Consider the following 26,405-nt stretch of genomic DNA (forward strand, 5'->3'; position numbering starts at 1 on the left):
CATGTTCCTTCTGTTTACTAGTTTGTGAGATATTGTTTCCTTTCATTTGTCACCTTCTACAGTTGTTTTGTCTTACAGTAGGTTATTTCAGGGTTGTGCAGATAATGTATGTCGGACTGTCCAATAAAAATTATGAATAGTTATTTAAAGAAGATTTTAATAGACAGTGTAATTGTACAACGTACTGAGTGGAAATTCGTGATGGTATATTTTAGATGTGTGGCAATGGATGTATTTGTTCGTTCTATCAAGTGTTCGGTGTAAATTCACTTGTAGAGTCATGCCATTGTTTCTCATTCTGTTTTAATGTGTTTCTATGTAACTTGATTGATAGGTTGGCAATGCTATCGTTACTCTTTCATGCATATAGGTCTGAAGATGACGCAATGAAGCGTTGAAACTGGATGCAACAAAATAAAATCATAAGGATGGCTGTAGGTGTTTTATTTTGTCACAATAGTAAACGGCCGTCGTCCCAGAGACCTCCTGCCAAAAGGATGGACATACAAAAAATTTTTATCTTTCGCTCACTTTTGTATTTCTGTTAGCAGTAAAATTTTCTAAACGCTCACCAGCACCAGTTCCACAGTAACGGTGACTCTAAAGCAGGAAAGTAACTTTACTTCATAAAATTTATAAAGCAGAGTTGCAGCAAGTTAAAGCATATAATAATAATTACTTATCAATTACTTTATGTCAAAATTTTATGGAAACCTACCGAAAATATCTTTTTCCTCCAGCCGCCTACCGCCCACCACGAAAGCTGGAACGGCCACTAGTGGGAGTTAGGGGCCAGGTTGACTACCACTGAATCTAAACGATATTTTTAGATGAATATTGGCTTATTTCGGAACATGTGATTCAGTTTACTTACACCTGAGTCGCCACGCTTTGCTTACAAAACTGTTGCTTTTACTACAGGAGCTGCTAGTGATAAATTTCACCTTTCAAACGTGTTAAATAATTAATTTGCAATAGCTTCAATCGCAAACAGGAATAAAAAGGGTGCAGGTACAATGTCCAATTTATTATGAGAAGAAGGTACGGTTATGTCAGCGCAGATCGGAGAAGTAATACTCAAACAAAAGGAATCGATATCTATGAAGAATGATTTACGTCACAGAAACTAGTGAAATCATTGTATCTGAAACAGTAAAGACCTGAGGAAAATGCGCTTGTGTACAAGACCACTGCAAGACATAATTATGTCCCAATTTTGGGAACAAAATTTTCACCTTTATAAGAATTAACAGCTTAAATGCTTCGTTGCTACTCTTTCGTTCATTATCAGGGAAATGTGATGCTTACGCCAGGTGTCAAAGGATGTACGTTTTTCGTCAGAAATGCCCAGAATATCATCTGTTCATCGGCAGAGATTGTTATGATTCATATTTATCGAAAAGACGACGTGTTGCAGGAAAGCGCACGGTTAGGCTTACATATTGTGCGTTCGACAATAGGCAGTAACACGTTCGACGAATATTGATTCCGCATGACACACGACAGACACGGAAGAGTATCACACATGTCGAAGAACAGGAGTACCAGGTGCCTATATATTCAGCGAGATACTACGGAATAATGCTCACGGAAAGCTATAACCGCTATTTTATTGTATGATATGCTTCATTACACGATCCAGATTTCACCCTTAGGCCATTGTCAAGTGTTACAAATGTCAAAAATCATCTGACGTATGTGGAAAATATATCATCGTTAATATACATATTTTTTCGGTTATATAAAGCTGATGTTTCGTAAGTAAAAGTGAGAGCATTTTTGTGATATATTATTTGGCTGGCGATTTACCTGTGATTTGGTCATCCATTTTATTTCACAGCCTTATCATGTTAATAAGTTATGCAAATCACCAGACAATTAACATATTACAAAAATGTTCTCGCTTTTAGTTACGAAACATCCGGTCTATATAACAGAAAATATATATTTTAAAGATGACCTACCTTTCACACAGATCAGATGATTTTTGACATTTGTCACACTTGATGATGACCTAAGGCTGAAATCTGGATCGTGTATTGGCATATCATACAGTCAATGGGTGGTTATATCTTTCCGTAAGTTATGTGACTGTGGCTCCACATCAAGGAAAATTCATCACATTATGGTGCTTCCACTTTTGAAGGACAGCCTTACGACACAGTTTGGATGAATGACGTTTCGATACTCGAGCGCAGAATATCATGACTGGGTGCACATGTAGTGGTTGGTACAGTATATTTCTTATGAGTCCCACCCATCCCAAAGAACAGCGCTGCAATCTAGAAATACTCTTCAGAACGCCTTACATTTCAGACTACAGTTGGGTATTTTTAGAAAGGACGAAGACAATCCAGGGTTACACCAGTGCCAATCTCGTGTAGCAAGATAATGCCTGAGCTCATACAACCTGTGCCACCAGACTTGCTATGAAAAGGGTTGACACGAAGAGTTTACACTGTTCCTCTGCGTATGAAGTTACCCAGTATTTAGTGCAGTGACGAGATTTGGAGCGACACAGAACAAATTCTTCTCCCCCGAAAATCATTTGCGCAAACATTGAGCGTGAGGTGTGTGCAATTGCAAGACGAATGGAATAACTTTCCAAACGTTACTCAGAACTTGTATGATGGAATGCCTAAACACGTTGCCTTCTACGCAGATCATAAACATAAACCTAAATCAAATTCAACTTTGGACAAAGTTCAAAACATTGGTGTTCAGCACCTTCAACATGTTGACTGGAGACAATTCTGATACAGTCATAGTGACGATAGCTACGTAATATGGACATTTATTTACAGTGTTGCCAAAAGTTACTAAAGAACTTTACATAAAAATAAATCCGAAGCAGAAAATAACTGCGTGAACTCCATACAGTAAATACATTATAAATGTTCACACTGTACAACATTAAGCGTATGTGTTTTATCATATTCCAGCAAAATATACAGGGTATTTCACAATTCATGTTACGCACTTCTAGAGGTTGTAGAGTGGACTTAATAGATCAAGTTTTACACGGAAATCCATGTCCAGAAAAGTCACCCAACGACGCCACAGAACGTCAAAGTTATAGGCGCTGGCATGCGTCGAAGTTAAAGACGCCAGCGCTTGTAAATGTATGTATATACGGGGTGATTCCGTGATTACGTTAAAAGCTACGTAGGACGATGGAGAAGGATAAATGTATCAATTTGAGGTAAGGGTCTCTGTACCGCAAACGAACGAATCGAAAGTTATAAGCGAAAACCGTTCTGATACCTCTGACAGTGGAATACATGTACTTATACCGTTGTTGCTGAGATAACAGGGTAAGCAGCTTTCAGTGGTGGTAGTATGGATCAGAACGTGCAAAAAACGTCCAGTAAACATGGGCGATGGGTACTTGTTCATCTTCGCTATTGTGAAAACATTTCCTCTACTGAACAAGTGCTCATAGCTCCTTAGGTATGTATTTTAGAGCCCATGTTTACTAGACATTTTTTCTTGTTTTGGTCCATACTATCACCACTGAAAGTTGTCTACCCTACATTCTTAGCAACAACTGTACCAATACATGTATTCAACTGGGAGGTATCAAAACGGTTTTCGCTTATAACTTTCGACTAGTTCGTTTCCGGTACAGAGATCCTTACCTCAAAGCGATACATTTATCCTTCTCCATCATTATAAAAACTTTGTAACGTCGTCAAGGAGTCATATCGTATATAAATACATTTACAGGTGCCGGCGCCTGTAACTTTGACGCTCTGTAGCGTCGTTGGATGACGTTTCTGGACATGGGTTCCTATGTAAAATTTGATATACCAATTCCCTTCTACAGCCTCTACAAGTGTGTAACACGAATTGTAAAACACCCTTATATCGGGAGTATGCTCAGTCATAAATATAGCCAACAGAGGAGAAATCTAGAAGCAGGGAAGTGGTCAAGAATCTAAGTATTTCATAATTTGTATAAATTACAATAAAAGACAAAGTAAAAACATACTTTATCCCGGTAAGGAAACACTTAACTTGAAAAAAATATTGAATGTATTGCAAAACATAAAGTGAATGTGATGCAACGGAAATAGCATGGGACATAAGCACGCCGGACAAAATGTTCATCATCCCAAGAAGACGTAACGCCGATGTCGTATAATAGTCTCAGTTGGGCGAGGAAGACAGCTCACGAGTTTCTTCGTGTATGCCACATCCCGCTGAAGCCACTTATCGATAACTGGATCCCATAGGGCTTCTAGATTGGAGGTGGAGGATGTTAATTGCTAGGCTTCCACCAATGTTTTAGCGGGCCATTTTAGGTGCGATGGTGTGACTAACAGGTAGGTCTTAGTCAAACCAGAATCACGTGCATAATGCAAAATCATCAAACCACCTCCTACCTGAACTGCACCCTCGACACATTGCGAGTTTAAGGTCTCACTGAGAAGTCACTGTACTCGACGCCTTGGGAAGAGAGACATAGCAGTGAACCGTGGAGCAAACTACAGGTCTTCATTCAGCGACGTCCAGTTTCTGTGTTGTCTGGCTCATTGAAGTCGTGCAGATTTCCGTGACTCAATGAGCAATGGGATTTTGCGAGGTACCCGACTGCAGACGTCCACTGCAAGCACTTCCCTTCGCATTTTCCGCTTGGGAACTGGTAGAAATGGACACATTCACTACCAGCAGCAATTCTTGTCGGGTTTGGAACAGATTGTCAATGCCAAGGCGCGACAACCGTCTCCGGTCCTTGTCGGTTATGATCTTTTAATGTCCACTGTTATTACACCGTGTTTCTTGGCTGCAAGTGGTACACCATTCCTTGCAGACACGTTGAACAGTCCGCGTTTATACGCTAACAAATCGGGCAAATTAATTCATAGTGCACATCCAAACACGATAACTGTTTTCTGACGTTCTGTCACGTCTCCACATCTACCTGTCTTACTGTGCTGATTCGAAACAACCGATTGACACATACACACGAATTGATTGCCATGACTTTCTTTAGCGGTAGAGGTGTTATGACTGCTTGCTATCAGTTCTGTCAACAGCCTTGTCGCAGTGGTAGCACCATTGCCCGTCAGATCACCGAAGTTAAGCGCTGTCGGGCTTGGCTAGCACTTGGATGGGAGACCGTCCGGGTCTGCCGAGTGCTGGCAAGCGGGGTGCACTCCGCCCTTGTGAGGCTAATTGAGGAACTGCTTGACTGAGAGGTAGCGGCACTGGTCACGAAAACTGACAGTGGCTGGGAGAGCGATGTGCGGACCACATGCCCCTCCATATCCGCATCCGTACGCCTAACGTCTGAGGATGACACGGCGGCAGGTCGGTACCGGTACAGGCCTTCAAGGCCTGTTCTGACGTTGGTTTTTTTTTGTTTTTTGTTTTTGCTATCAGCTCCACACGACGTACAATGCTGCAAAGCGACCAGTGGGCTCTTTTAATGGCGTGAATATTTTGTCCAGTGAACTTGCTTTAGTGTTAAACGCATGCATCTTATGTAGCGTAAATATTTTTAACGTATAATTTTGACAGTTTTATTATTGCTTTGGATTAATTTTCATCTAACGTCAGAATGCAACAGTTTTACTGCTAGCATGTTGCTGAAGATGGCCAGAGTACTCGACCCCACTCTGTTAAGACTGTAAATAAATATTCATAACACGCAGCTTCACTTGATGTTACTATACCAAAAATTTTCTTTTCGGCCGAGCCCGCAGCGTAGAATACGTTATAATATGACATTTTATAATGAATTATTCCAGGCAAGGTGCAAATAGTTTAATTAGTAGTGCTTCTTCCTTACTCAAAGCTTGTTTTGGCTATATCGCGATTCTCATGTAAACCTGTAGATGTTACAGTTGGTGAACCTACTGTCACTTGTCTATTTATTGCTAGATTATTATAAGTCATGTAATTTCTGTTTGTGTAGAATTTTTTCGTGAAATAATTTTGACAGCTAGATTGACACTTTATTTTCGTTGATGTTTTTCGTTTACATCATAATCTTTTGCTAGTTTGTAATGTTAGTTGTGTTTCATTGATATTATAATTTTGTTATGATATGTATCTGTGACTGTCTTTTGTTTTCGTTTACTGTGTTTTTATCCGTTCTCGATTTCCAAACTGTCAGTAAAACTTTTTTGATTATTCTTATATTTAAGTTCGATTTGTTCATTGAGAATATCGTTTGGATGATTTTTCGTGTACGTATATATTCTTAATTCTTCTAATTATTCCAAAATATCAAAACTACATACTATGAAAATTCTGCAAGAAGCATTACCAAATGAACTATTTGCAGCTTGCCTGGAATAGTTCATTGTAAAATATCAAAATTTACCTTCATTGAGCTCTTTGATTCTGTGGTGAAAAGGATACTTTAATTAATGGCTAAACTGGATGATCTGTACACTTCAAATTACGCAAAACATGTGTCAGTGGCTGCAAGAGAATGTTACAGTTTCTATGTCCAGCTGAATACCGTAGCTACAGCCGCATCTAAAAGCTGTTTTGCACTCGCAGCTCTAATAGGCGATAAGCTGAATTAATTTCAAAATTTCTTGCAGAGGTCGACTGCAAATCTTGATTGTACGTATGATCACGAATGCAGCTAATGGCTCCAGATTTTCCATGCAGAAAAGTTAAGACGAACTGTTAATACCTAACGATTTTCTACGAAAGGTCTACTAATGGAATAGGTAATAAGTACTAATAATCGTCTATTGTATGTACAAGCAATCAGTTAGTCAGTGGTCTAATTAGGGAAATAAGTTTATTGTGCTATATACTGAAATTAGGCAACTAATTCCAAGACTTGTGGTTAACTCGCAGGATTGCCAGACTCTGAAGGGAATGTTGTCTCTGGACATCTTGCACGTGTCTGCGACTCCATTCCGAAAGGTACGCACCGCTCGCACATGACGCGTATTTCAATAAAATATTGTTGGGTATGTGACTGCATCGTCGTGTTGTTATGTAGACCACGGTTTCGGCCACTGTTGGAAGTGGTTTTCATCAGGGTGGTGTTGGCCTGAACATACCGACACAGTCACGTACCCTGGAGTATTTTACTGAAGGCTACGTTCACACGATCGTTACTCTCTCTGCTTTTGACAATATGGAAACGATTATGAAAAATTATTTCAAAATTGGTCAAATGGAATTAATAAGTTGTGACGTATTCATCACATTCTAATCTTATTACAAAAACATTATTGAGAAGCGTATATCGTATCGTGTTTCTTTTACCGCAAATCTAATGAATTTCTACGGCGGTGGAGTTATGGAAAGGATTGCACGATGCATTAACTGTGAATATCACTGATGTGAGACATTTCTATTAAATATGGACGCATGCATATTTTTTTTATGACGTTAGCATTTATAAGGAATGAAGACCAGCTCTCAAAGTTGTAATCACGACAGCTTTTGCTACGTGCTAATGAACTAAGCTGTCTGTACATGTTTTTTCTTGAACTAAATGCGAAATGTTGTGACAAAATGCTGCTTCAATGTAGGCTAACAGCTGTGAAGTTCACGCAGAGTTTTACTAGGTTCTGTATAGTAATGCACCCGTTATAGTTCAACCCTTGGTTCCTCGCAAGCCTTAGACATTTCTACACCACATGCACACTCTTACCCATGCAAACACACACACACACACACACACACACACACACACACACACACACACACACACAAACAGGTTGCTCTTCCGCAACGCAGTGAAAACAAAATGCACCACCAGTGAAACTGAAGCTACAATGAATTCTTCATTTTTCTTTTTTTTTCTTTTTTTTTTTTTTTTACATACAGGAAGTCTGGCAATCCTGACGGGAGGCTGTCTATGTTAGAGTAAAAAAGATGCGGTAAAGTGAAGTGTCTCACCTAAGGTGGCCCAGGAAACCATATAGATATGTGTAGCGCTCCGGCGTGACGTCCACAATCTACATTGCCATCAGCGGCTTCATCGCAGCAGGTCACGTAATATCACACGCCTGCAAGCAGACACACAGTTCCATCCGACACACACTCACACACTGCGTCCGCTGTGTTTGCCGAGACGCCGAGCAGTAACCGCCCACGTCGGCACGCAAGAAATGTAGGCGGGCCGTTACAGTGACCGCCTGCAGCGTCTGTGAGGCTGATCTATCCGCAGGTCTCGCAGTCCTGCTGCCAGGCAGCCGTTCGGTTCAGATCGGATCGAACGGTCTTTACCAGAAGCTCCGCGGGTCACCACTTGGCAGGGTCGTTGGCTGCCGTACCTGTTGAGGACACAAAGCGTGTTTGTACACGTCAAATAGAAGCGCAGGGCTTACAGCAATACCCTGGTACAAACACCTCATTTCCGGAACACGATTTCTGTCTTTACTTGTAACGGACAGACTTATTGCCTGTTTAAAATATATATTTAATACTGGACCTATCCGTGCGAGCTGTGGAGAGTCGGGCAGTTGGATAACGTGTCCTCTCCCGAGCAATTAAAACAGTCTTTAGAAGCGCCCGGCGTATTGCAGTCAACAGTTCGCGGCGCCTCGTTCAGTGTATCGTCTTCGGCGCTCAGGCACAACACAACACAGCACATCACTGTATTGCTCCTACTACTGCCCCTTTACACATGCACAGTCAAATGGGGCACAAGTCAAGGTGGTCGTCCTGCCGGATGTGTGGGATAGTCAAATGGAGCATAAGGCATAGTCGTCTTCCTGTTGGAGGTGTGGGATGGCCACTCGCACTTACAGCCATCTGGTTTGCGAGCTGCCGCGATCTTTTGAAAGCGATTATTATATGAATGGTTTCATTAGTCAAAACCTTGCAGCATCTATTCGAATAACGGCGCTGTTAAGCATATGAAGTAGCTCAGTTTCCGCAAAGTGAAATAGCTCTTCTAAAGAAAAAAGATGATGGTCCATTGGTGAAAACTGGATTACGAACTAAATGGAGCATTTGCCGTTTAACTGCTCAATCAACAGTTAATTTCATATATAGTGTTTTTTTAAAGATGCTGATAATAAGAATGAAGACGGAGGAAAATGTTAATCTTTTTCACACACTTCTGGTTTATATTTTAGAAGCTGCTGGTGTGCTTCAACAATACCGTAAACAATCAAAAATAATGTTCATAGACTTCCACTAATTATGCTTTGCTCGCTTATTTACGTATTTCTCCTCAGTACATAAGCACCGGTTTCTACCTCTTCCACAAATGGAGTCCCTACTTTCCTCAACTGTTTCCATATCTCAGACGTCGCCACTACATTTATTCGTGCAGGACTGCTAAAACGAGGAACTACCTCCAGCAGGGATCGCCGGCTGACCCGAACACGCTCAGGAACTCCTCATTTTTTTAGTGCTCATGCACGTACTATTCGCAAATCTGTAACGAGTTGTTTACTACGACACGTACCTCGCAAATATACATGTACATTTGCTGGACAGCGACTTCCATACGTCGGGCACTATACTTCTTATAGGAAAAGAACAGCCTTGATAGGTGGCAGCACTGTTGCCAACGTTCAAATGTGAAGCAGAAAAGGCTACTGGTGGTGTCGAAAGTATAGACTGGGAACAGCAGTCGTCTATAGTCCTGCGGCAACGCTGGGCGTTGTCAGAAGGGGTAATGTGTGCAATCGACAGGGGATCTCGGATTGATTCCATACTCCTAGCTTTCCAGAAGGTTTTTAACACAATTCCTCACATGTGATTTCTAATTAAAATGCGTGCCTGTGGAGTATCGTCTCAGTTGTGCAACTGAATCCGCCACAGTTGATAGTAATTGACTGAAAGTCATCGAGTAAAACAGAAGTGATATCTAGCGTTCCCCAATGAAGTGTTATGGGCCCCTTGCTGTTCCTAATCTACTGTGTATAAACGATCTAGGAGACAATCTGAGCAGCCCTTCTAGATTGTTTGCAAATGATGTTGTCATTTACCGCCTAGTAAAGCCGTCAGAAGGTTAAAACTAACTGTAAAATGATTTAGGCAAGATATCATTACGGCACGAAGGGTGGCAATTGAGTCTAAACAGTCAAAAGTATGAAGTTATCCACATGTGTACTAAAAAGAATCTGTTGAATTTTGGTTACACGATAAATCACACAAATCTAAAGGCTGTCAATTACAATTACGAACAACTTAAATTGAGGTGGTAGAACACTTAGAAGGCGCAACAGGTGTACTAAAGAAACTGCCTACACAAAGCATTTCCGCCATCTTCTGGAGTATCGATGCGCGATGTGTGATCCTTACCAGATTGGATTGACGGAGGACATAGAAAAAGTTCAAAGAAAAACGACTCGTTTTGTGTTATCGCCAAATAAGGGAGAGAGTGTCACAGATAAGATACGCGAGTTGGGGTGGAAGTCATTAAAGGTGGTTTTCGTTGCGGTGAAATATTTTCACGAAATTTCAATCACAAGCGCCCTATTCCGAATGCGAAAATATTTTTTTGTCGCCAGCTTACACAGAAAGAAATGATCATCGAAATAAAATGAGAGAAATGAGAGGTCACACAGAAATGTTTGGGAGTTCGTTTCTCCCACGCGCAGTTCCAGAGTGGAACGGTAGAAAAATAGACTGAAAGCAGTCCGACGAACCCTCTGCCGGGCACTTAAATGTGCCTGGTTGAAGGTTGAAATGTGAACTGCAGAGTAGTCATGTAGACGTAGGTGTAGAGACGTATACGAAATCGTGTTACTTGAGTGTTTGTGGTAGACGTCTGAACCAGCTGCACCAAGCCCACTTTTTAACTTCCAGGGCTCGTTTTCTGCCCTACCAACTTTGGTCAGCTCGGCTCCATGTAGCGCAGCTTTTGTTTATGTGCCTTGCAGAATGTTTACACGTTTTCGCGGCAAGTAAGTAGAACGAAGACATCTCCAAGGCAACCGCCATAAGTGAAATATCTGAGTGACAAAATTTTATACAATCTCCTGAAGTTATACAAACAACAGTAACAGAAAGACTTCACTATTCTGTAGCTGAAAGCTGATTAACTGAAAAGTAAAAATTGTGTAAAGAGGATACAAGAACGACCTAACTTAAACCTACCGAATGCATGCATTGTTTTCTTCTGACTGTGCACAATTCAAGAAAATATTACCCCCACCACTGCTTCCAGAAAAGATGGTTCTGTCAGTGTTCTTGCAGTTGAAAGAAGTAATATCTCGGTGACAAAAGACATATCCAATCGAGGAGAACTGTTTGATATTTTAAGGCAAGTAAATCTAAGCGTGTGCACGCCGTCGACAGCATTTTAAGAGAAAAGGAGTTTTCTCTTCAGCAAGTCCCTCCCCGCCACTGCTGCGTAAGTTCAGTACAACTGATTTGGAACATCAAAAAGAAAAAAAAGGAACAGACAGATATATTTGCAACATTCCGCTGCACTCTTTGAGGGGCCTACATACAACTGAATAAGAAGTAACAGTGTAAGACTAGGCGAAAGCGTTTGACCAGGAATATTGTTATATTGATAACTAGCTGACCCGGCGAACTCTGTTCCACCTTAAAGCCAATAAATAATCAGATTTTGGATGTTAAGTTTAATTTTTTATTAGGAAATACAAACAAAAAATTAAGTATTTTAATGATTCTTTATTCTTTATGTTTTTTGGTGCATAGTTTCCACTCTTCAATTAAGTACCTTGTGATACACGACATTTTTTGTTTTATTATCAGGCCCAAGAACAAACAACGCAGACGGTCTTAACATGGATGTTCCAGATCGAAACCACAAACTTTCAAGGACTGGCCTTGTGGTTTGTTAATGGTCATGGCGAATGCAAGACGGATCGGAAATTGAAATCTTTTAAACTCAAACGGCATATCGGTTGGGATCATCGGGATCCTCGGAATGAGAACTTCCTCACCTTCGAATTTTCCTTTGAGTATCGTCGCGTAAATAACACTATTCATCAATTCACTTACCACCAAACGCGTACCGTTGCACAGTTTTGGTTGGTTTATGTTTCGAAGCATGATTACTACGGAGCCAGCTTTTAGGCGTATATTTTGCGGTGGTAAGTCAGGCACATCCAAGGAGTTTAAAAATTCAATTGGACAGTTGGTGGCTTCATCTTCATTTGTTACACAGTCAATAGATTTGAATGAATGCATTTTACCAATGATCTCATTATGAATTATGTAGTTTAGGTCATCTACATCTTTATTCTTAGCCGCTAACATTGCTCGCTCATTCAACCATTCATTACTTTTGTAGTTAGTAATGATGTTTGGGAATACTTTGTTGATAATTTCGTCTTTAGATGAGACAAAGTTACAGAAATTATGAGGAAATGAAATCAGGTCTCTCGATTCTTCGACAGGTTCAAAATGGTTCTGAGCACTATGGGACTTAACTTCTAAGGTCATCAGTCCCCTAGAACTAAGAACTACTTAAACCTAACTAACCTAAGGACATCACACACATCCATGCCCGAGGCAGGATTCGAACCTGCGACCGTAGTGGTCACGCGGTTCCAGACTGTAGCGCCTAGAACCGCTCGGCCACCCTGGCCAGCTCTTCGACAGGTACTCGACCATTACCGTTAGTCAGCAATTGCTCAGAGAAATCTTTAGCAGATGTATCATTAAGCAATGCAACTCTCATGTTTGTTGTCAGCTGAAGTTTCTTCACATAGCGCCATAGATTCGATGATTTGAGGAAAGCATTTATTTCGTCTGCAACCGTTGATCTTGGAAGTACTGACAGTGTTTAGCTGTCATTTGCGTTTTGTTATTACATTTCAGATGTGTTTTTGTTACACCACGTTTTATAGTGGCGTTTAGCTGACATTTGCGTTTTGTTATTCCATGCCAGATGCGTTTTTGTTACACCACGTTCTATAGCGGTCCAACGGGATAAAAAGTATCCTATGGCCGTCTTCCTGGTTCTAAGCTACCTCTCCACCAATTTTCAGCCATATCGGTCCAGCCGTTCTTGAGTTATAAATAGTGTAACTAACACGACTTTCTTTTATATGTATAGATTTAAGAAAGTGGGAAACAGAAAAGGCTGTAATACGTCTGTATCTAGAAGGGTTGGGCAAAAATATGGAAACACCGAAAACACAGCAGATAACCATACCTAATATGTTGCAGGAAACCCATTTGCATTCGAAACAACTCCAAGTCGTCCCGGAATGGATAAATACAGGTCCTGTGTGGATTTAAAGAGAATCTTATACAATTCTTCCCGTAAAATAGTGGCAAGTTCAGGTAACGATGATGAAGATGTATAGCGATCATGCACCCTTCTCTCCAAAGTAGACCACAAAGGCTCAATAACACTCAGATCTGGTGACTGCCCTGTCGTCCTGGAACAACATCACCACCAGGGCACAGACGTACCATGGGAGGGACCTGATCAGCTAAAGTCGTCACACAACCCTTGGCAGTAAAGCGATCTTGCAGAGTGACCATGGGGCACATGGAATACCACGATACGGCTGGCGAAGCCATTACCGAACACACCGCATGTTTCACTCTTGGGACGTAAACTCGGCGAGAAGTTGGAAATAGTCTGAAACAAGACTCATTTGACGAAATGATTTTCTTTCATTGCTCCACAGACCAGGTTTTATGGCTTCAGCAGCACCTTTTCCTGTCACGGGAATCTGAATCGCTGATGTGTGGTTTTGGAATTCCAGCTCGCCCTGCAGTTCCCTGCTTATGGAGCTCCCTTCGCGTTGTTTTGGTGCTGACAGTGTTCGCGAGTGCTACATTCAGTTCAAAAATGGTTCAAATGGCTCTGAGCACTATGGGACTTAACATCTGAGGTCATTAGTCGCCTAGAACTTAGAAGTACTTAAACCTAACTAACCTAGGGACATCACACACATCCATGCCCGAGGCAGGATTCGAACCTGCGACCGTAGCAGTCGCGCGGTTCCGGACTGACGCGCCTAGAACCGCTTGGCCACCGCGGCCGGCTACATTCAGTTCTGAAGGGACTGTAGCAGCTATATTCTTCTTCTTTTTCGTCACAACCTCTTCAGCGTCCGTCTGTCACGACCAGTCAACAAACGCTTTGGTCCATGTTGTCTCTTAGCGGATAATGTTTTCCCGTTTCCCTGCATGCAGTAGTCATCCTTGATACGATTCATCTTGAAACACCATACACTTCGGCTACCTTTGTTACAGAAGCGCCCAATTCACGAGCACCAGCAATTTGCCCACTTTTGTATTTACTTAACTGCGATATAATGCACTCACAACTACACTACTGGCCATTAAAATTGCTACACCACGAAGATGACGTGCTACAGACGCCAAATTTAACCGAAAGGAAGAAGATGCTGTGATATGCAAATGATTAGCTTTTCAGAGCATTAGCACACAATGTTGGAGCCGGTGGCGACACCTACAACTTGCTGCCATGAGGAAAGTTTCCTACCGATTTCTCATAAACAAACAACAGTTGACTGGCGTTGCCTGGTGAAACGTTGTTGTGACGCCTCGTGTAAGGAGGAGAAATGCGTACCATCACGTTTCCGACGACGTTTACAAGACAACAAACCATCTGCACGAACAGTTCGACGACGTTTGCAGCAGCATGGACTATCAGCTCGGAGACCATGGCTGCGGTTACCCTTGACGCTGCATCACAGACAGGAGCGCCTGCGATGGTGCACTCAACGACGAACCTGGGTGCACGAATGGCAAAACGTCATTTTTTCGGATGAATCCGTGTTCTGTTTACAGCATCATGGTGGTCGCATCCGTGTTTGGCGACATTGCGGAGAACGCACATTGGAAGCGTGTATTCGTCATCGCCATACTGGCGTATCACCCGGCGTGATGGTATGGGGTGCCATTGGTTACACGTCTCGGTCACCTCTTGTTCGCACTGACTGCACTTTGAACAGTGGACGTTACATTTCAGATGGCTCTACCCTTCAGTCGATCCGTGCGAAACCCTACATTTCAGCAGGATAATGCACGACCGCATGTTGCAGGTCCTGTACGGGCCTTTCTGGATACAGAAAATGTTTGACTGCTGCCCTGGCCAGCACATTCTCCACATCTCTCACCAATTGAAAACGTCTGGTCAATGGCGGCCGAGTAAGTGGCCCGTCACAATACGCCAGTCACTACTCTTGATGAAGTGTGGTACCTTTTTGTAACACCCTGTAAATTTTTTTGAAGTCGTACCGCCATTAGACTGCTTTTTATTTGCAGTGTTACATTTACACGATCATGATTTCGGCTTTAAAGTGCCATTATCAAGTGTATAATATTAAAACACTTGATAATGGCACTTTAAAGCCGAAATCATGATCGTGTAAATGTAACACTGCAAATAAGAAATAGTCTAATGGCGGTACTGACTTTAAAGAAATTCTAAGATAGGTCGCTCGAGTTTTTTTGTATGTAACCTCCTTTGCAGATTAATTGCAGTTCCATAGCATTCCAAAAATGAAGTTTGCTACCCGCTTTACCTACGACTGAGCCTGTGTGATCGTACCAGCTCATATCCCTACAAAACTGTTACACATTGGTATTTGAAAGAGTTGACCAATTCCAATAGCATTGATACAGTTACGCTCTGCCAAATCTATGCCTCGGTAGTTTTCGTACAGTATGCCAACGACGTAGTAAATGGTAGGATTACAGGGAGTATTGGTAGCATTGGTAGGGAAAGAAAAATTAGTGAGTTGTAAGAGAGGAACTGGGAGCTGACGACTTCTCTTCGTTCGTTTCTTATTTGTTTGTCTATTTTAAACATAATTAGAACCGCACATAGTTCAGTGTTAGTCCATTGTGTATTTTATACACTTATAAATTGTATTCTATAAATAATACAAATTAGTTTATCGAGTAACTTCTGCATTTTTATGCAAGCAAAGCAATTACTTCTGATGCACGTACAGTTCACATGCATAAACACAAAAAATTTACATAATTAATGTTGTTATTCTGTATTCAATAGAACGTTCTTCTGCATGATCAGAGGCAAGAGTTTCTTGTTATTATTGATAAATGCGAAAGTTGTTTGTGAATAACAGAAATATATTTTACGTAAGTTCGACAAAGTGTCGAAGATATGTTTGATATCATTTTGTTTTGGCTTTTATTAAATTTAACTTTTTTGAGGAATTTATGTTTTCAAGCGCTGTATGACAAATTTGTGTTGTTTTTTATTTTTACTAGAGCTTCTCTCTGTTTTACGTTACAAATCAACAATTTTCAAATAAAACCTGAATAAAACATTGACAATTTCAGTTTTGCTACAGATATGGTAACAGACCGAAGGATAACTATGTAGACCAGGCTGTTCCGTGGGTTAAGCAGGCCTCTATATGTCCTCACTCAGTTTCTAGACAGTTCACCCCTTCTAGTTTCTAGGCAAATCTACTAAGACACAGAAAGCATACGTAAACAAAGTGATCGATATGAGGTAGCGCCCGATTGATTGCAACACACCCAACATAGAGGTAATACGGGTACGACCTTAACTGACCAAGCTACTAGGAAAACTACTGTAGCCTATGCACACTTATGATAGTCTACGGTACCCTATGATAGTTTTATTACAATACTCTACTCATTGATATTGCAGCCACATGCTGCTACATTTTTTTAGTTTTGTGAAGTGCAAAATTTTATATTCATAGATATTTAAAGTAAGTTACTAGTCTTTGTACCATTTCGAAGCCTTATCTGTATATTTGTGCAGCTTTTTTTTCAGACAGTAATTCATTATAGATAACTGAATCTTTTGCAAAAAAGTCTGGGGTTACTATTAATATCGTCTACTATGCCATTGTTACACAACATGAACGGCCAGGTATCAGTCCATTTCAGTGGGGTACACTCAAAGCTAATTTCAAATTTGTTCATAACTCTCAGTAAAACACAACATACTTCGTCCTCCTTATCAGGAAATCCTCAATCCAGTCACAAACTTCGCTTGATATTCCATAAGTCCGTACTTTCAACAATAAGCCTGTATGTACTTTTCGGAAGTCAAGAAATACTGCATCTACCTGACTGCGTTGGCCCATAGCTTTCAGAATGACATGTGAGAAAAGCGCTGGTTGGTTTCATATGATCGATGTTTTCGTAATCCATGCTGGTTAGCATGGAGGGGGTCATTCTGTGAGACATAATTCGTTATATTTGAGCTAAGAATATGTTCTAAGATTGGGCAACAAATGGAGGTCAAGAATATTGGTCAGTGGTTTTATGGATCACTTCCGCTGCCCTTCTTCTGGCGGCAGTGACCTGGGCTTTCTTCGAACCACTGAGTACGGTTTTTTGTTAGAGGTATCTATGGCATATTCTGGTTAACGGTGAGACTAACTCAGCCGCAAATTCGATGGACACTTTGATAGGAACTCCATCGAGCGCTGGAGATTAATCAATTCTGACGATTTCACCAGTTTCTCAACGCCACTGACACCACTATATATTTCTTTCGTCTATGCAATGCAACAAGAATTGCATTTGGATAATATTCATCGATTTTGCTTTGTAAAGGAACGTTTGAAAATGTATTTCAGTATTTCTCCTTTTGCTTTGCTACCTCCAATTTCTGTTCGTGTGCCATCCATGAGTCTCTGGACATTAACTTTGATGCCACTAACAGCCTTTACACATGACCTGAATTTCTTTGGGTTTTGTGAGAGTTCTTTCGATAATATTGTAGCAGTCGTTGAAGGTTTCACACATTGCTCTCTTGACAGCCAGACACCTTTCACTCAGCATCTTCCTATCTACAGCCCTATGCTTCGTTTTACTCATATTACGCATTCGTCTCTGTTTCTTTACAGTGATCTTATACCATAACACTCCCACCATAAATTGTTCTACTAGATATATATGTATCTAGTGCATGGTTAACTATTCTTTGAACTTGCATCATAGTTCTTCTTCATGCTCCTGTCCGAAGCTAAATGTTTGAACCTCCTCAATGATATATGCCGCTACTGCCTCTTTATCAACTACAATACGGTAACATAGCTGTAATTATTATGTAACCCAGTTACTTATACTAATAATACAACTGTAAAACAGTTGTGTCTGTCTGTTTGAACACGCTAATTTCCGAAACTACTATATGAATTTCCACGGGATTTTCACAGGTAACTTTAGCGTAGCTTGGGGGAACATAATTATAGGCTTTATTTCATCGAAATTGGATCACGGAAAAAATATCGTAATTTAAAAGTTTATATAAAAAGGTCGTGAGTGCCTGTTTGTCTCTTTGAACACACTTATGTCCAAAACTATTAGACGAATTTTCATGGGCTTTCACCGTCAAATTGAGCGTAGCCTTGGGTACCGTACAGGCTTCATTTTATCAAAATTGGATCAAGGATGAAAACGATATCGTAATTTAAAGTTTCATCTAAAACTATCGAATCTGTCTGTTTGAATACCATAATCATCAAAACTACTAGAAGAATGTAGATGGGGTTTTCACAGGTAGCTTGAGCATAGCTTGGGGCAACATATAAGCTTTATTTCATCAAAATCGGATCAAGGAAAACAAAAAGAGATCGTAAATTAATGTTATAGGAGCCTATTCAGTAGTTTGGATGTTTACCTTCGTGAAGGCGTAGTAGACAAAAGACCATCTACTGATGGCACTGTAAGTTTCGTAGTACACCTGTGAACCATTAAAAATGGCTCTGTTAGATTTTTTACCTCAGAGAAAGAGGTATTTTCGGGGAGGACGATGTTCAAACCCGCATTCGGCCATCCTCATTTAAGTTTTCGCTTTAGGCAACTGCCGGGATGGTTCCTCTGAAAAGGACACGGTCGACTTCCTTCCCCATCCTTCCTTAACCCGATGGCACCGATAACCTCGCTGATGGCCCCCTCCCCCAAATCAATCAATCACTCAATCAATCAAAGTGGTATTTTCGGAAGGTTACATCAGTGATCGAATTAAGCTCTGCAATCGTATCCTTACGAACACTAACTAACATTGAATTTGCTCGGTTAGGATACATGGATTTTCTGATTTCTCTTTGTGTACTAAAAACTTAACGAAATTACTTTGCTTCTTTCAGTAGGTTTTAATTATATTTAACTTCTTAGCAAGGAGAAACGAATTTATTGACAGAGCAATCCTACATGAGTACCGTTTTTACCGACTGACGTACGGACCCTAAAAAGAAACAATATGCAAAGGCGCTTCTTTAACTTCCGCTGCGAAGCACGGGTGTACAGCTAGTTATATACATAAAACAAACATGTATTACATTCCACTGCAGATGATTCACAAATAGTGTTGTAAAACTACGATAGGCTACAGAACATTATCATAAGTAAGGAAAGACTACGGCAGTTTTCCTAGTAGCTTCGGTCAGTTGAGGTTGTATCTGTGTTACGTGTACGTTAGGTGTGTTGCGTACCTATCACCCATTACGTCATAACGATCGCTTTCTTTACGTATGTGATCCGTGTCTTACTAGAGTTCCCTAGAAATTGGAAGCGGTGAACAGTCTAGAAACTGAATGAGCGTATATAAAAGGCCCTACAAAGTACGGAAAATTTTTGTTCTACAGTGTTATCCTCCTGTTCGTAAGTTAAAAATAACAGTACCTATTTATAGCAAAACTGAAATTGTCCATGTTTAATTCAGGTTCTCTTCGGAAACTGTTGATTTGTAACGTCAAACAGAGGAATGTCGTAGTAGAACTTAAAAAAAAGCAATAAAGATATATCATACAGCGCTAGAAAATGCTAATATAAAACACGTTTCTGTTATTCATGAACAACCTTCACTTTTTTCACTAATAACAGGAAATTCTTACCTTTGATCATGATGAAGGCCGTTCTGTTGAGTATATGAAACAGTACGGATTAGTTTCACTTCTATTGTGCCCCATAATTTGACGTTAACAGCAGTTCTGCAAATACGCCATCTGTGACCAGTACTTTATGCTTTGGGACAGGCTTCAACACGAACGTAAGATTCAGAAATTGCATTTGAATGTTATTTTTCAGAAGACTGTGCTGCCTCTCGTGTAAGAAGTAAGAAAGTCTACCAGTATGTGACAGAATTCGACAGTGGCACGATCAAGGTGATGGAGACTCCTGCTTATGGTCCCTCCATATTGCTGCTCACGTCGATCGGGATCCCTCGACTGCCACGCTAAAATGGGTCACACATCCAGGTAAGGATTTTATGTCTATAATAACGTAATTTGGATTTGATGTGTTCGAGAGAACTACACACAACGCCAATCAGGATGTTAACAGTCACACGCGACTAGAGCACGAGCGTGCTGATATATTGTCTGCTCGGCTTACAAGGGAACCTCCCCATCGCACCCCCCTCAGATTTAGTTATAAGTTGGCACAGTGGATAGGCCTTGAAAAACTGAACACATATCAATTGAGAAAACAGAAAGAAGTTGTGTCGAACTTTGAAAAAATAAGCAAAATATACAAACTGAGTAGTTCATGGCAAGATATGCAACATCAAGGAGACAGGGATCGCGGGAGCGCTGTGGTCTCGTGGTAACGTGAGCAGCTGCGGAACGAAAGGTCCTAGGTTCAAATCTTCCATCAGTTTATGTGACAAACTCTTACGTTTTCATCACTTTTTTAGGAGTGATTATCACATCCACAAGTAAACCTAAATCAGGCAAGGTAGAAGAATCTTTTTACCCATTCGCCAAGTGTACAAGTTAGGTGGGTCGACAACATATTCCTGTCATGTGACGCACATGCCGTCACCAGTGTCGTATAGAACATATCAGATCTGTTTTCCTGTGGAGGAATCGGTTGACCTATGACCTTGCGATCAAATGTTTTCGGTTCCTATTGGAGAGGCACGTACTAGTCTACTAATCGCACGGTTTTGCGATGCGGTCGCAAAACACAGACACTAAACTTATTACAGTGAACAGAGACGTCAATGAACGAACGGACAGATAATAACTATGCAAAAATAAAGAAAGTAAAATTTTCACTCCACGGAAGACTTGAACCAAGGACCTCTCGTTCTGCAGCTGCTCACGCTACCACGGGACCACAGCGCTCCTGAGCTTTATGTTCATGATGTTGCGTATGTGGCCCACAGACTACTCAGTTTGTATATTTTGCTTATTTTTTTACAGTTCCACACAACTTCTTCCTGTTTTCTCAATTGATCTGTGTTCAGTTTATCAAGGCCTATCCACTGTGCCAACTTACAACTAAATCTGAGGGGGGTGCGATGGGGAGGTTCCCTTGTTAGCAGGATCATACAGTCACGTCACGTATCTTGTCCGGAAACAGGCATTTTTACCGAAAAGCAAGTATCCTCACAGGCAGTGCGACGCTGTCTGCAGCACCACCGACTGTCAGCACGGCGACCACTCTTGCTGTTTCCCTTGATGTGGCAGCAAAGAGAAGCACACCCACCGAAAATAGTTCAAGTTCTGTGCACAGCATCTGAGTGTGCGCACTCCGAGCAGATCAAACGTTGTCAGATTGTGTTGGTCATCGTCATTCGGGCCCAGTATATGGTACGGGGTACCATTCAGTACACAGTACGATTAACTTACACTAGCAGAAATGGAGACAGCGGCCACTGTATTTGTAACTTGTTAAGAAGGTGGCTGCGTCCTATTTCCAACGTATTCTTGATCTCATGTTGCTAGTCCTGACATATTTCTGTACAGAGGGCGTTCGACTGTTTCCCTGGCCAACACGTTCTCCGTCCATTTTCTCATCTATTGTAAATATACACTGATAAGCAAAAACATTATGATCACTGCCCAACGCGACGTTGGATGCCGCCTGGTGGCGTTGCGGACACGTGACGCTGTAACGAAAGTATGTAAGCGGAGCAGACACGGATGGGTGAACAGCCTAGAGAAGATATGAACTGCAACTGCGGTAATCCACTGAGATAAGCAACTTTGACAAAGGGCAGATTATTATTACATAGAGCATGTGAACAAGTATCTCGAAAACGGCGAAGCTGGTCTAATGTTGATGTACTACTGTCTTGAGCATCTACGGAAAGAGGTAGGAGGACAGAGAAACTACCAAAAGGCGCTAATCGTTGAACGTCAACGACTCTTCAAGAGCGTGGGGTTCGGAGTCTTGTCTACTCTGTGAAGTAGAAGATGGTGACCCGTGGCATCTCTGCCGAGAGAGCATAATGTTAGTGCTCGCACAAATGTTTCGGAGCACACCGTTTATCGTATATTATTGAACATGGAGCTCCACAGCAGACCACCCGTACGTGTTCACATATTGACCCAACGACATTGTCCATTACGCTTGCTGTGGTGGCGGGACCATCGGAATTCGACCGTCAGTCGATGAAAACGTGTCGGCTCTTCGAGTGAATCACATTTTTGCTACCCTAGATCGGTAGTCGTCTCCTCCAACGCCGTCACCGAGGTGAACGGCGGCTCGAAACGTGCAGCACGGTACGGACGCAGACTGATGGGAGCAGTATTATGCTATGAGAGACATTCTCCCGCGCTTGCATGGTACCTGTCGCAGTAATCGAAGACATGCTGACAGTTGCGAACCACCTGCAACCTTTCATGCTTGATGTTTTCCCCGCCGTCGATGTCATCTTGCAGCAGTGTAACTGTCCGAGTCTCGGAGCCAGAACCGTGCTACAGATGCTTGAGGGGCATTATAATGAATTCACGTTGATGTCTCGGCGAGTAAATTCGCCTGATGTAAATATTATGGAATCCATCTGGGTCACTATCAGGCGCCACCATCGAGTACGCACATCAGCTGCCCGCTATTTACGCGAATTGCATGACCTGTGCGTAGCCATCTGATGCCACATAACTCCACAAACCTACTAACTAACTTTCAGATGCCTGATGTGCAGAATTAGTTATGTATTCCGCTTCAAAGACGGACAAACAAGCTATTAAGCAGGTGGTCCTAATGTTTTGGCTCATCAGTGTATGGTCTTAGACTGCCGAGAGTCTGGCACGCACCACTCACCAGCCACTACGATTAATGACCTCTGGCACAGATCCGAAGCAACGTGGAATGACGCACCGAAATCTCTTACCCAAGCTCAGACTGAAGCCGATGCCCAGCAGTGTTAGAGCCATTGTTGCTGTCAGAAGCGGCACCTCTGTGTTCTAAATTCCCTACCGTGGACACTTCTAAATCAATTAAAAATTTAATAACGTATTCCTTCTACTACACTGTATGCGTACAGTACACAAAATTTCATTATTTGCTGTCCTTACTGACGTTGCAATTGTAGTGTATTAACACAGAAGCACAAAGTATTAAAAGCATAACCACACACAGAAACTGCCGGCCACTGTGGCAGAGCGGTTCTAGGTACTTCAGTCAGGAACCGCGCGCCTGCTACCGACGCAGGTTCGAATCCTGCCTCGGGCATGGATGTGTGTGACGTCCTTAGGACAGCTAGATTTAAGTAGTTCTAAGTCTAGGGGACTGATGACCTCAGATGTTAAGTCCCACAGTGCTTGGAGCCATTTGAACATTGAAACTGCGCCACACCAGACACATAACTAACACGACAAAAGTCATTAACACTCATGAAAACACACCTACCCATACATTTAGAGATTCAGGCGAAATCATTCCCGGGTATTATAGTCATATAGACACTATATATACAAATAAACTGTCCAGTTTCAGCGCGGAATGTCCGCGCGGTTTGAGGCGCCATGTCAAGGATTGCGCGCTCTCTTCCGCCGGAGGTTCGAGTCCTCCCTCGGGCATGTGTGTGTTGTTCTTAGCATAAGTTAGTTTAAGTAGTGTGTAAGTCTAGCGACCGATGACCTCAGCAGTTTGGTCCCTTAGGATTTCACACACATTTGAACATCTGAATTGTCCAGTCACATTAAAGAGACCACCTGTAAAAGCCTGAACAACCACCTTTCGCCGCGCGGAACGCTACGAGCTGCGGAAAGCGAGTCAGTGAGGTTCTGGATGCTACCGACAGGGATCTGGCGCCATGCAGACTCCAGTGTGCCAAGGCCACCTGCGCTAGCTTTCTCGTGAATACTTCGATCTATGTGGTCCCAAAGGTTCTCTATTGGATTTAAATCCTGGGAGAGACCATAACGCACCCGGCCTGCGGCTGGACCCTTCCGACGACTGTGGCATATTGTTTGGTTTCCAACGTTTCACCGTATACGCCAGCGGCCATCTGTCCGATGGAGCATAAAATGTGATTCATCTGAAAAAGCCACACAGTGGACGTCCAGTTGCGGTACTGGCGTGCAAATGCCAGCCTTCGTAGCTGATGAACAGCAGTCAGCATGGGTGCATGAACCAGGCACCCGCTGCAGAGGCCCATTCGCAACAACTTTCGCTGAACGATCGTTGAGAAGACGTGAGGAGACACTGTCCGTATCCCATTGGTTCATCTGGGCGGTCAGGTGCTCATCAGTTGCACGTATATTCGCCCGTAGATATCTGCGCAGGCGTCGTTCACCCCTATGATATACGACAAGTGGTCCATAACAGTTGCTTTCACGCCGGTTGTGGATAGCATCATTTGGCCATGCACTGTAAACTTTAACTACGGTGGCATGCGAACACTTAGCCAGCTTAGTCGTTTCTGAAATGCTCATACCCTTGGCCCAAACGCTAATGTTCGTGCCCTTCTGGAGATCAGATAATTAACTTCGTTCCTGCATTACGACGACTGCACTTTTTTCCCGCGTGTTCCGACACGCTTTATACACCATCCACTGCTAGTGCCGCCACCTGCCGCCTGTGACTGGATATTGCACGTTGAAATATATATACTGGGTGGCTATAATTAAACTTTCCCTATTTAACACGTTACAACACGGGAACTAATTACCTTACGAATACCAAACTTTTTACGATTAGTGACATATGAAAATCTGTGCCGGACTGGGATTCGAACCCCGATTTCCCGCTTATCATGAGCTGTCGCCTAAACCACTTTTTTTTAATGCGATGAAAAAGAATACATCGTGCGACGTTTACCACAATATCTCTCTATCTCTCTCTTTTTTAAACAATAATGGACAACGTCCCTCTTCTTGGATGCTTTTCTCGCCAATCCCGTTGTTCCTCGCGTTGTTGCCGGGTACGTCTTCACGTGTGATGGATTGATCCTCTCCACTGTCCTGGGCCTTTCTTGTTCAGAATACTTATATGTAATAATTACATATTCCTTCCCAGTACACCCCAACTGGGAGGGGGATCAAGCAAGGCACTCCCTCAAAAATTAGAGTAATATGTTCGATATCTCGGATTTTGTGTAAACAGTGAGTGATGTTCGTGTAGTAAGGCCAAACGTCTAGCACATTCTTAATGCCCTCTGGGAAAAGGTAAAGTATAGTCTTTCCCCGAATCCAAGTCACTGCGTTGGTCTTCGTTCAGGGAAAATATGTCATATGTGTGAGAAGTAGTATCCGTGGTTCGAATTGCTTGCAGCACCACCCGAAGGAAGCAGGCGACATTTTCGGGTCAAAAAGCACACTGCCACCGAAGGTCCGCATATCAGGCGATGTCCGTCTGTACCCACTGTAGACACAGTGGCGTATCCGGCATGTGAATTGTATGTAACCTGGAACGAGTCACATATTTCCCATTTTCTACCTGATACCATAGCGCGCGTCCCCGTATCAAGGTGTATGTGGTGCACTGTACGCCATACTACTGAACATGTCACTGTTGGTTGTCGCCTCCCTACGGCATTACTCGGCCGTCTTCGAGTTAAGATGCATTATATATCAGGTGCCGTTGCCATCCTAGTAGTCGGCAGTTCCATATGTACATAATTGAGTTCCATTAAAAGGCTTCGTATGTGGGCAAGCGATGGTGAGATGTGAGCCACCGCTACCGGTGCCAGACGAAGATGGTGCCAGTTCGTCTATCGAGCTGCCCGTCAGACTTGTTTGGTGTCGAGTTCACATCTTTATCATCGTGATTACGTAAACAGCCCCTGCTCGGTCGCGGACGTGGACTAGCCCAAGACTTCCACGACTGCTAGGAAGGATGAGGGTTTCGTATGCAACCTTAAAAAGCAGCCCTGTACTCACAAAATATCCTAATGCCGCTAGGATTTGGTGCGCCAACACCACCGGCATAGTAAGAACTTGGGCCAGGTGGGGGATGCGAGAATCTAGATAAGTCTTGGCAAAGGTAAACCGTCGTATCATGTCTGGAGCCCTTAACCTGTGACTTCGAACACTCGCACGAATTGTTTGCAGAAGATGTCTGTAGCTGTGTGCCTCCGTGCGTCGAACATCTGTAGCTGAGATAACCCCCAAGCATTTCATCTTGTGTATCGGCTGCAATGGTGCTACATTTCCCGTCGGGAGTCCTCTCCCAATGTTCATCTCTTCCGACTTTGCCATGTTCATACGACTTCCCGTAGCCATACCATACAAATTAATCCAATGAAAGCCACTCTTTCTTCGTCGCCCGACCGTGCTAAAAACACTAGGTCATCCGCATATGTCCTGCATACAAAC

General features: G+C 42.3%; 1 protein-coding gene across 2 annotated transcripts in view; it reads right to left on the reverse strand.

The window, feature by feature from the left end:
- Nucleotides 1-7,910: 7,910 nt before the first annotated feature.
- The window catches only part of LOC126470293 (uncharacterized), a 602,478-nt gene continuing 583,983 nt past the window's right edge, over nucleotides 7,911-26,405 (reverse strand). For both annotated transcript variants that reach the window (XM_050098046.1, XM_050098047.1), the window contains one exon: nucleotides 7,911-8,255. In XM_050098046.1, coding sequence (XP_049954003.1) covers nucleotides 8,105-8,255 — 151 coding nt within the window. In that variant the 3' untranslated portion in view covers nucleotides 7,911-8,104. The remainder of the gene's footprint in view (nucleotides 8,256-26,405) is intronic.

Source organism: Schistocerca serialis, chromosome 3 (assembly GCF_023864345.2).
Source record: "Schistocerca serialis cubense isolate TAMUIC-IGC-003099 chromosome 3, iqSchSeri2.2, whole genome shotgun sequence".
In the NCBI taxonomy this organism is placed as follows: Eukaryota; Metazoa; Arthropoda; class Insecta; order Orthoptera; family Acrididae; genus Schistocerca; species Schistocerca serialis.